The 12,066-nt window shown below is 40.0% G+C and overlaps 2 protein-coding genes across 2 annotated transcripts in view; one reads left to right on the top strand and one right to left on the bottom strand.

Moving 5' to 3' along the window:
- The window catches only part of ACAD11 (acyl-CoA dehydrogenase family member 11), a 72,469-nt gene that overhangs the window by 38,842 nt on the left and 21,561 nt on the right, over window positions 1-12,066 (top strand). The window contains exons 12-13 of the mRNA XM_079795353.1: window positions 708-815; window positions 2,212-2,310. Of these exons, the coding sequence (XP_079651479.1) occupies window positions 708-815; window positions 2,212-2,310 (207 nt within the window). The remainder of the gene's footprint in view (window positions 1-707; window positions 816-2,211; window positions 2,311-12,066) is intronic.
- Window positions 2,317-8,847, bottom strand: ACKR4 (atypical chemokine receptor 4). Its single transcript, XM_079795356.1, has 2 exons — window positions 5,917-8,847; window positions 2,317-4,495 (listed from the first exon to the last, which is right to left on the bottom strand). Exon 2 carries the CDS (start codon window positions 4,484-4,486, stop codon window positions 3,434-3,436), a length of 1,053 nt encoding a protein of 350 aa, XP_079651482.1. The 5' UTR covers window positions 4,487-4,495; window positions 5,917-8,847; the 3' UTR covers window positions 2,317-3,433.

Genomic DNA, 12,066 nt, shown 5'->3' with positions numbered 1-12,066 from the left:
CAGTTCCCTCGAAGGGTTGGAGAGCGTCTTTGATGTTATCTACTATCATTTTCTCCCCAGAGCAGGGATTCTGTGGTTAGCATTTTTGAGATATAACGTGGTACTTTTCTAGATGGTATGGGGTGCACAAAAGTAAGAGCAATGTCAGCAGTAAAGAGACAATAATTACTATGAGATCAGAAGGAGATATTTCTGACTGGGGAAGCAGAGATTCTTCACAATGCAGGTGGCTCAGAAGCAGAACTTAGTTAGGAATGATGGGTAGAATTTCACTTGAGAGAAGGCCTGGAAGGAACAAACAGGGTGTGTTTGAGGTACTAGCGTCTCTTGTTTGCCAGGAGTGTTGCAATCACTTTTGGCAGAGCATATCTGCAAGATACGTACCAGGCAGAGGTTAGGCCAGCAAATTGTTTTCAGCCGTCCTAATTGGGTTAGACCTCATGAGAGCCAGGCTTCGCGGAGATGAGTGGACAAGTGTCTGTGATCCAGAACAAGTTGAATAAATAGGCACGGAATGCCAAGTGCTTGTAACTACTTATGGCACATCTTCATTGAGGATTGAGGATTATATTCACTATTATGCTTCAAAATACTGTTAGTAAACATCTGCTTTAAAACTATGCATGTCTGCATTATCCACATAAAGTTTGGACTTCATATTAGTAAATTTTTAAATTAGAAATAAATGCTTTTCTTGTTCCGTATAGACACAGGGAACATGGAGCTGCTCCACCTATATGGAAGTGAAAAACAGAAGCAGCAGTGGCTTGAGCCTCTTCTTCAAGGGACCATTGCCTCCTGTTTCTGTATGACAGGTAAAAGCAGATCACTGTTCTCTGTGCAATCAGTCCCCCCCGGGGTTATGGATGAGCTGAAGAATGTGGGATGTGGCTCTGTGTTTCGGGTAAATTTGCCCCTGGTCATAAATGTGAATATCCAGTTTTAAATGTGGAAATGTGGAAATGTGCAGAATAAAATTACCCTCCCCTTAGGTAGGACACCAGATGATGTTTTCTGGTAGCCTATAGGCATAAACAGCAGAGAAACCCTAGTTTCATAATCTTTTGACTTGCATTTCTAAAATTACCACTTGTGGATATTTAAGATCTTTTTTGCTCTTGTATATGGAATATTCCTCTTTGTGGTAATTTTATATTGATGCTTACAAAATACTTTACATTGCATAAACTTGGAAAAATAGAACTTTCACCAATGCTGGTCATATAGCTCAATTTATAATCATGGAATAAAGCTAGAAGAATGTTAATAAAAATAGTTTGGTACCATTTATACATAGGAAACAGTAATTAAGAACTCTTGAAGGGACAAACACATTATTTCATAATTGAGTTTAGAATTAAACTAAACATCTGGTCATAATTTTGGCCAGATTTCTTTTGTCTTCTGTAACATTGCATACATTTATAATAGCAAAACTGATCTCCATTTAAATCAGTAAAGAGGCATTTATTGAACACCTGCAGTATGATGTGTTAGCTACAAAGCACTAATTTGAGGTTACAAAATAGAGTACACAGCCCCCTTTCTAAAGGAACTGAGTCTCTAATTTTAGAAACAGAACATGTGAAATATCTCAAGGACCCATTTAAAAGGGCATGTATTACCAAGTGCAGATTACTGTGAGAGCTGGCCTGTAACTTCTGAAATGCCGTGCAGTAAAGCAGCCGTGTAAGAGTTTCATGGAAAACCTTCTGCAGACATTAAGTGTTGAGGAGGCTTTATAGAATGCAAAATAAATAAGACAGTGAAAGCATTCCTGATGGAATTTGCAAGGCACAGTTAGAAATTGTTTAAGATAGTAAACTGCATGGTAAGGAAATCTGGCTTGCAAATATTTAGTACAGACTTCCGTTGTGGCAATAACAATGCTTTTAATCTACTTTCGATGACTGGAAAAAGAACGGAGTTTTACCTCAAATCATGTATCAATGAGGAAGCCAAGAACACAATTCACATTGCAGATCCCCACTGTCCTAAATACTTCGTTAATTCCTTCTTCCAATGCACATGTATTGAATACCTGCTCTTTGGAGGTTATGGGGGAACCAGGGTGGAATGGGGGAAGGATAGGAAAATGATAAAAATAAAGATGCTCTCTGTCATCAGAGAGTTTACATTTCCTTATCTAACTCCCTTTGGTAAACCAATGGTATCTGCCTTCCTGTAAATTCAGCCTTTGCTTATTTATAGAGCCAGATGTAGCATCCAGTGATGCCACAAATATTGAATGCAGCATCCAACGAGATGGAGACAGCTATGTAGTCAATGGCAAAAAATGGTGGAGCAGTGGTGAGTATTCAGACTGACCCTTTGTGCTCAATGCTGTGCTAAAAGAATTTGAACATAGTTATTGGTTTTCTGATTACAGTTCTTTAAATTCCACCTTACCATTTTCAAATATGTAAGTAGATGATAAAAAGAAAAGTAACTTTAAAATAACATCTCAATTAGGTGGTGCTTATATTAAGTGCAGAAAGCATCTTTTTCTTGTATAGTTTGTGAAAAATAACCTTCATATTAGTGCACAATATTTTTGACCATTGTGATTTCTACCAAAATTAAATTTTAATAGAGACATATCACATGGACTATAATAATTTATATATAATTGTTTTTAAAGAGAAAGTGTACGTTATTAAAATAATTTATTATATATATTTTCATTGCTTAAAAATACAAGTGTTTAAGTAAAAAATAAGAACCTTTACACATAGAAAAATACATTGTCTATCAACTCTCAGTAATAGACTCACATAAATGGATGAACACTTTAAAAAGTTAGAAAAATAACATTATAATAATCAGGTATGATTGTCTGAGGATCACTTCATACATGATAAATCTAATGTAAATCTAATGGGATAACCAGTTTATTACTAAAGAAAGGTGACATATTGAAGTAAATTATGTGTTTAGAAACTTACCAAAAATATATTAAAAGGGCCAGAAATGCTTTTTAAGTATTTTTTTGTTGTTGATGGTTATTATGAAATCACTTACAAATTAAGAAACAGGAAAAAGAAGGATAGATTATATTTTGTTGTATAGTTAATCAAGTATTAAAATTATGCAGGGAAATCATTCTCATATGATTTAAAATAATTACAAATGCCCCTTAATATAAGCCTCTTATTGTTTTAGATGGCCTAACATAGCAAGATGTTTTTATTACTTATGCCTGTTATTACTATTTTCCAATATTGTTCATTTTAATTTTCTTGTTTTATGCATTGATTATTGTGTTTCCTCTTCTTGGTTTTTACCCTCCCCCCTTCTTCACCCCAACCTCTTCTTTGTAATAAGTTCCCACCACAGTGTCTTGAGATTTGAATTTCAGAATAATGCAGATGTTTTAGCTGAGGGCGAAGCATCACTCATGTGTATCGAAGCAAGACACAGAGCAGTTTTATATTTAAATGCTGAATGTACTGGTTGGCTCTGTAGGGACTTCAGAATCGAAAGGGATCTCCTCCACATTTTGTCTTTGTCTTCTCCAGGTCCCATACTTCTTGGCCACTTTCATGATGTAGTTTTTAAAAGAGGATCCCATGAAAACGTACAGGACTGGGTTGAGGCAGCTGTGAAAGAGTGCGATGCTCTCTGTGATCTGGATGGCGACATCCATGCGTTTGCTCATGTCGCAGTTGGTGATCAGGGAGTAGATGATGTCTATGGCTTGGCAGAACTTGACAATGTTATAAGGCAGCTGAGTGGCAATGAAAACTAGAACCACTGCGAGCAGAACTTTGAGGGGTCGAGATTTTTTAATGTTCGGCATCTTGATGAGTGTCCTTGCCGTGATAAAGTAGCACACTCCCATAATAAGAAAAGGTATCACAAATCCGATGCAGATTTCCAGCATTTGAATCCATGCTTTCAGTGATGTTTTTAGGTGGTATGGGAAGATGGGAACACACCTAGCCTTGTGATTTACAGTATAAAAAACCAGCTGAGGTATGCTCAGCAAGATGGCAGCCATCCAGACACAGAAACAGATGAGCCGGCATGGTTTTCCCACTCCTGAGTGACTCGGGGCTTTAGTTACTGCCCAACATCTGTCTAGGCTGATACAAGCCAAAAACTGCATTCCAGAGACAAAGTTGACTGTGTACAAGGCCGAAGTGACCTTGCACATGATTTTCCCTAAAACCCACCCATGAACTGCATTAACTGCCCAAAAAGGCAGAGTGAATAGGAGGAGTAAATCTGCCACTGCCAAATTCAGGATGTACACATCTGTTTTGGTCCTCTGCTTCTTGTAATAGGCATAAATCGCCACTACTGTGGAGTTGCCTGCAACTCCAATGATGAAAGCTATTGTGAAGAAGGCAGGCAGGAAAACTTTTGCAAAATTTCTGACCTCTTCTTTTACACAGACCACTTCATACTGACTGTAGTCATGAGTGCCATTTATTTCACTTTCCTCATAATAGTAATCTGTCGATTCATTGTGCTCCAAAGCCATGGCTGCAATCTAAATGGCAAAAAAGAATACAGGATATTCATTTTAATGTTGCTTGCAAGGAAACTTTTTTTTTAATCTAGCATATACTTTGTTCTCTTACTAAAGAAGAGAAGAGATAACATGTGTGAGCCTGAATCTAGCATTCTTTGAAATCCTTTAATGGAAGCCACATTGGAGTATATCTCCAAGACTAGTTTTCATCCACAGGCACACGCCATGCTGTAGCACATGTACTCATTCTGCTCCTTTATCTCATGTAGTATTTCCTGCCCTGCCCTTGGAGGGCCAATTCCTGCTTATTTAACTTGGATGTTACCTCCCCAGAAGACGTTCCTGATCCAGATGCTATATAGACAAATCTCTCAAAAAACTGACCCCATCCTGTGGAAAAGATGTGCTTCCCAATTACATTTTCCCTCTGTGTCCTAAGTTCCCTACGATTGTAATTAATACCTTATAGAGTGTCTGGCACACACTAGTTGCTCAGTAAATATCTGTCAAATACATACCCAGCAATAGTAAGATAAACTTACGTAGAATTCACAAGCTTTAAAACGTATTTAATAATGTCTTTCAGTGTTTTTATTAGAGTGCTGAGTTTCGTTTTGCTTTTTTCTTACCCTGTCTGTCTCCCTTTGGTTAGTTTTGTCCTTGGAAGAATCCAAAATATTCTTACAGAATCATGAATGAACACCTTACTTTCAGAACAGTGTGACAACTTATGGTACATTTTCAAAAGAATGTTCTTATACTTGCTACCTTTTTGGGATGAGCAAAGCAAAGTAAAGAAGGCCCCCCTGAGGAGAGCTATCACATAAAAAAACTATTTTTAACAACTTAAAATGACTACTTTTATCCTTACTGTTATTTGAAAAGTTCCAATCTGGACGATTACCCTAGTTTTCATTAATTATTAACACAATGTGCACTTTGCTCTTTCCTTCTCTTTTATCACAGAAATCTTGAACCTGATGATAAGGAACAATGTGCCCAAATAATATAAGATATTAAGGAAGGTTATTTTAAAATAAGAATCTTATTAAAAATGTGCATAAATAGGAGTAGGAATGAACATTATTTCCAGAAACTATCCTCTGGCAATGGCATAGAAACATATTTAGATATCTCTGTGTAATTATTACAGGGAAAAAAATTAGTGTTTGTAAAACAAAGCAAAAATAATGATATAGCAAAACCTGTTTCTCATTAATAAAATTTCATAGGCAATAATGGTATTAAAATAACACATTTTCTTCTTGCTATATTCAAGTGTATAAGTTTTAAAAATATAACTGTTTTCAAATAGCTTTTTTGCACATAAATGTTTAGACTTTTATGCATCAATACTCCCTCTACATAAGTAAATATACAAAATTTTTGAGCTTTCAAAAAAATCATATCCAAGTCAGAATGAGAAAAGAAAAACCAACCTGTTTCAGTGTGCAGAAAGAGAGCAGCCGTCTTGAGTGCAGTGTGGAGTGAAATCAAATGACCTCGCTAACGGGCTACTTTTGTTTTCGTTTTATACCCCGCCTTTATCTTGCATCCAAGAGGGCTTTCCTGAAATTTAACCTCCTGAGCACTTGATCTTTATTTTATGTATAACCATCCTGCGAAACCAAATCCAAGTTCTTAAGTGTCCTACGACACAAACCTGAAAGAATTTCATCTTGTTTCAACAACTACAGACCTTTCAAAGTTTCCACTTAGCTGAAGGCAACCAGAAAGTGCCTGTGGCTTAGGAGCTGACTGCCAAGTCAAAACTCACTCAAGAGCATCCAGGCAGCTAAGGAGCACTGTGGGTAACATCAGAGAAATGCTCTCTAAAGTTATCTTGTCTAGGAAAGAAAATAAAAATTATTTTTCACCCAGAAAATTATCTTTTTGAAGACTAAATTAGAAGTAATCGTTAGGCATATCTAGGAGTTAATATTTTTATGCCACATTACTATTTTACTTAAGCTGTGAGACTCCTCTTTGCTTCACTGTTCCTCTGTCCTTGATCCCAGAGTATGCCTTTCCCCATGACCTTAAACTCTTTTGCCTTCTTGTAACCTTTTTCTTCAAAGACTGGCATCCCCATCCTATGTCTTAGTCAGTTGTTTATTTTTCTGATTCCAAACAAATGAAAAATTAGAGAAAGAAATGTATGCAGATGTAGCCTTTGTGGTTTATTCCAAGTTGACTCTCCTCACATTTACGTAACAGTTCTCTTGTTTATTACATATTCATGCAAGGCTAGGCTTAGTCTCCACCTGCAGAAGTTATTTCAGACCCATGTCATTTTTTCTCCAACTCAATTCACAGAAAAGAGGGTCTGGGTCATTGGGGCCTTTATCTTTCTTCCCCTCACCGCAGTACATATGTGAGGGCACAGCCAGATTCTTCTCCTTGTTATCCACCAGTCTTTGAGGAAGAGTCATTTGCAGGCAGCTAAGCCAATACTTGAGGAAAAAGATTACCTGGATTGGTGGTGTTAGTCATTTTTCAGTGCAAATGCTTCTACAATGGCCAATTTTAAGCCATCAAGGTGAAGTCACTGAAAGCAAAATTGCTAAGAGGCTGGCAGAATGAGCTCTCCTGAGCGGGCTCTAGCACACTCCTCCCAAAGAAGGCACCTCTCCTACTTACCAACCCGATCCTTACTCCAGTCTCTTCCTGCCTTCTGAAGGACACTGCTCTTAATGTCATCCCTATCCCTGCTCTACTATCTGGTCTTTCCCCTCTCTTAACTCTTGTTCTTCACCTGATATATATTGGGGCAGGAGGAAATAAATAAGCAACCTTCCACTAAATTCTTAGAGTGGCCTACAAAACCCCTCCATCCCTCATTGCCTCTCTGACCTTATTTCATAGGACTCGCCGCTTTGCCTGCTTGTTCTGTCACGCCAACCTCCTTGCTGTTTTTGAACGTACCAGGTGCACGTCCTACCGAGGGCTTCTCCTATTTATAATTCTATCTGCTGGAATTTGCTTCTTCCCTCACCTACTTCAAGTCTTTGTCCAGTCACCACCTTCTCACTGAGGCAGTCCCTTACTTCCTTATTTAAAATGCACCCCTGCCTATACTCCAATCCACTTTCCATGTGCTAATGTACTGTATCAGTTGTCTGTTGCCTCTTGCCCTGTATTAGAATATAGACTCCATCAGAGCAGCTACTTTTGTTTGCTTCTGCACTGATATATCCCAAGTGCCTGGGATAGTGTCTGGCACATCGTAAGTCAATATTTTCATTTAATAAATAATCCTACTTTTCCTTCTGATTATTACCCCATTTTACTTGCCCTGGTTGCTGTACTTCATTTAAAAATTTTTTTTCCAATTAGAGTTGACATGCAATATTATATTAGTTTCAAGTGTACAGCATAGTGGTTAGACATTTATATAACTGATAGGTGATCCCCCTGATAAGTCTAGTACCCACCAGACACTAGACATAGTTATTACAGTACTAGAAGCCCGGTGCATGAAATTCATGCACGGGTAGGGTCCCTAGGCCTGGCTGGCGATCAGGGCCAATCTGCAGGGCGACTGGTGGGGCGATCGGGAGGCCCCTGCTGGCACCCACCTTGGCTGGCCTGGCACCGCCCACTTGCCAGCCCCGCCCCCTGCCACCGCTGCTGGGGGTAGCTCCAGCGTTGAGTGTCTGCCCCCTGGTGGTCAGTACACATCATAGCGACCAGTTGTTCTGCCCATCGTTCTGCTGGTCAGTCGATTTGCATATTAGGCTTTTATTATATAGGATTATTGACTGAGGAGGACTCAACAAAGGAACAATAGCGCCTGCCTATACCTCAGTCTTAGAAAGTGCTGCCCCTCCAGCCCTAACCCTGAAGCTAGACAGTTCATTTCCTCCCTGTGTGTCCCTTTGCTGGAGCTTAGGGCGAGTGTTTATGAGTAAGTCTGTGCTCATGCCCTCTAAGAGGGTCAAAAGCAGCCCTCAGTCTCATTTCCATTCAGGTCCCTGCTGATTTTCACAGCCAGGTGTTGTGGGGACTCCTCTTCCTGGCACTGGTGCTCCAGGTTTGGCAGCCCACTGTGGGGCCCAGATCCCTGGCTCCTCAGGGATGACCCCTGCTGTCGAGATACAGTTCCTCATTCTTAACCTCCACACGTGGGTGTGGGACAGCCCATTTTGTGTCTCCACCCCTCCGACCAGTCTTGACCTGGCTTCTTATATCATTAGCTATAAGAATTCTGCTCAGTTAATCTTCAGTTGGTTCTCAAGAGTGATGGTTCTATAATTTAGCTGTAATTTTGGTGTGGTAGTTGGAGTGGGCAAGCACAGTGTTTACCCACTCCACCATCTTGACTGTAAGTCAATGCTATACTTCTTTAATGACTAGTCTATAATTGCAGCCTCCATATTTAGCAATTGCATAATGCATTTAATCCATCTAGATGACATGTGTATATAATACTGATCTGTGGGCTTTTGATTTTGCTATTACTTTTATCTAGACTACTCCTCCCACTTCACTGTAGTCCCCTAACTCCTATTTAGGGTTCAGACTCAGGTCTGACCTTAACATTACTTAATCCAGGAAGCCTTTCTTAACTCTTCTAGGTTAGTTCAGATAAACATTCTCTACTCCAATAATACTATTCATGCATTGTTAGTATTTATTAAAATACTAGTGGCCTGGTGCACAAAATTCATGCACGGGAAGTGGGGGGTCCCTCAGCCCGGCCTGCACCCTCTCCAATCTAGGACCTCTCGGGGGATGTCCAACTGCCAGTTTAGGCCCGATCCCTCTCGCAATCCAAGACCGCTGGCTCCTAACTGTTCATCTGCCTGCCTGCCTGATTGTCCCAACCACTCTGCCTGCCAGCCTGCTTGCCCCCAACTGCCCCCACCCCAGCCTTCTCGCCCCCAACTGCCCCCCCTTGCTGGCCTGCTCGCCCCCAACTGCCTTCCATGCTGACCTACTTACCCTCAACTTTCCCCCCTGCTGGCCTGATCGCCCCCAACTGCCTCCCCACGCTGGCCTGCTTGCCCCAAACTGGCCCCCCCCTGCTGGCCTGCTCACCCCCAACTGCCCCCCGCGCCGGCCTGATCACCCCCAACTGCCCTCCCCTCCTGGCCTGATCGCCCCTAACTGTCTCTGCCTCAGCCCAGCCACCATGACTTTGTCCAGGTCTCCCGGAAGGTCTCCCAGTCTAATTAGCATATTACCCTTTTATTAGTATAGATAGAGGCCTGGTGCATGGGTGGGGGCCGGCTGGTCTGCCCTGAAGAGGGTCTCCTTGGCGGGGGGGCTGGCCTGGGCAAGGGGCCTGGGGCAGTTTGCAGGCCGGCCACACCCCCATCAGGGTAGTGGTCCCTGCTGGGGGGGGGCATGGCCAGCCTGGGCGAGGGGCTGAGGGCCATTTGCAGGCTGGCCACGCCCACATCGGGGTGAGTGTCCCCGCTGGGAGTGGAATAGGCCTGGGCAAGGGGCTGATGGTCGTTTGCAGGCTGGCCATGCCCCCATCGGGGTGAGGGTTCCTGCTGGGAGGCGTGGCTGGCCTGGGCGAGGGGCCGTTTGGGAGCGGTTTACATGCCGGCCAAGCCTCCGGCTTTGTCCAGAAGGATGTCCAGAAGGTCTCTGGAAGGTCTCCCAGTCTAATTAGCATATTACTTTTTTATTAGTATAGATTCTCCCATAGTAATCTTGTATCCTGCTATATCCTCAACATTTAGGTGTGTGCCTTATTCATAATACCAGTTTACTGAATAATTATTAAATACATGAATGAATCAGTGAATCAGTGTTTAAGTAATTTGCTGTCCACAACCTACAAGTTTAGCAATGGATCTGGAATTTTGGATCCACATCTTCAGTCTTAGATTAGTTCTATTTTTATCATACTATTTCTTATACATCTTAGTTATTTTTTGTGGATTACCATAATTTGCCTTACCATTTCAACTATTATAGGACTTTTAGAATGTTTCCAATATTTTGCTTTTACAAATGATGTTACAGAGAGCATATTTATAGATGTTGTGAGAAACTGAACTTAATCTAATCTTACTTGAAATATTGAAGAATGTGACTCAGTAACTATCCTTTTTTTCTTTTTACACAAAAGATAGCATTCTTCTATTCTACTGTAGAATAATCCTAGAAAGCTAATTGCATAGAAAGCTTTCTCATTCTTTTTGGAAGTGTTCCATTATGTGGACATTCCACAGTATCTTACCTAATAAAAGAGAAACACGCAAATTAACCATCACTCTGCTACACCCACAGCCAATCAGAGCGAGTATGCAAATTAACCCAACAAAGATGGAGGTTAATTTGCATGTGTAGGTGCGGAGCGGCTAGGAGGGGCGTGACGCCTGCTATGAGGGGAAGTGGGGCAGCGGAGGGAGCTACAGGAGCGCTGCTGCAGCCAGGAGCAGGGACGTGCCAGCTCCCGTGCGGCTGGGAGTGAAGCCAGGGGAAGGAAGGCCTATTCTTGCACGAGAATAATAGGAGACTATTTAAATACTAGAGGCCCGTTGCACAATATTCGTGCAACGGGCCTCTAGTATTTAAATAGTCTCCTACTGATGGATACTGATTTATGCCCAATTATTTGCAAATGCAAACAATACTACTGCAATGAATGATCTAATGCATCAGTCATTTTGTTCAGGAATAGCTATATCTGTAGCCAAAACCCAGAATTTTAATTGATGAATCAAACACTAAATGAATCTGTAATTTTGATGGATATTGCCAAATTATACTCCATAGAGATGGTATTACTTTGTATTCTCACCAATCATGTATGGAAGTGTCTATTTCCCTAAAACCTCGATAAGAGAATGTTTTACTTGACTACCACTTTGCTTCTTTCTAAATGACTTCTAACAGTTTAGAATTCCTCTCTCCCATGCCCTTGCCAGCCATGTGTGAAATATTTCCCAAAAATTGGTGGGTTTTTTTTTGCTTTTTAACTTTGTTTTTGTTTTTTAATGTGTAATAATTTATATAGATAAGCCAATTTACCTTTTTCTTTGATTTCATTTATCATTTTTAAGGTTTAAAATTTCTTTTCCATCCAGAGGTTTCTTTAAAAAATTATATTTTCTTCTAGTTTCTTATGGCTTATTAAAATTTTTAAAAAATTTTTTCAATTCTGCTTTATTTGGAATTGATTTTGATCCTATGGTATTCTGTAACTACAACAGCAATAGTAGCTGCAGCACATAACATTTATTAAATACGTATTAGATATAAACCTTCCTATATGTATAGTAAGTGAATTTCAGAGTGCTTCCCGCATTAAAAACACACATACTTTTAGAGAACACATAAGATTGCTTTTTCAAAAAACTGTATGATTGTATGATAAACATTATTTTTAACAAGTGGGAATTTCATTGTAAAATGGTACTTAATTCATAATGGTTTTTTATTCCAATTTTGATTAAGTTAAGTATTAGTTTTAAAGCTAAGACCAAATGAAGTTTAAGTATTTCACCTCAGAAATTCAATGTTAGTAGAAGAAATAACTTTGAGACTTTGCAGATGGCTACCTGTGCTTCATATTATATAACTCTTTAAATCACTTTCTCTTAAAAAATATTTTTATTGATTTTTAGAGA

This window comes from Cnephaeus nilssonii (assembly GCF_951640355.1).
Source record: "Cnephaeus nilssonii genome assembly, chromosome: 17".
In the NCBI taxonomy this organism is placed as follows: Eukaryota; Metazoa; Chordata; class Mammalia; order Chiroptera; family Vespertilionidae; genus Cnephaeus; species Cnephaeus nilssonii.
This window is presented reverse-complemented; position numbering and strand designations above follow the sequence as displayed.

Coding starts and splice junctions, on each gene's coding strand:
- ACKR4 (XM_079795356.1), bottom strand. CDS start 4,486: ATGGCTTTGGAGCACAATGAATCGACAGATTACTATTATGAGGAAAGT.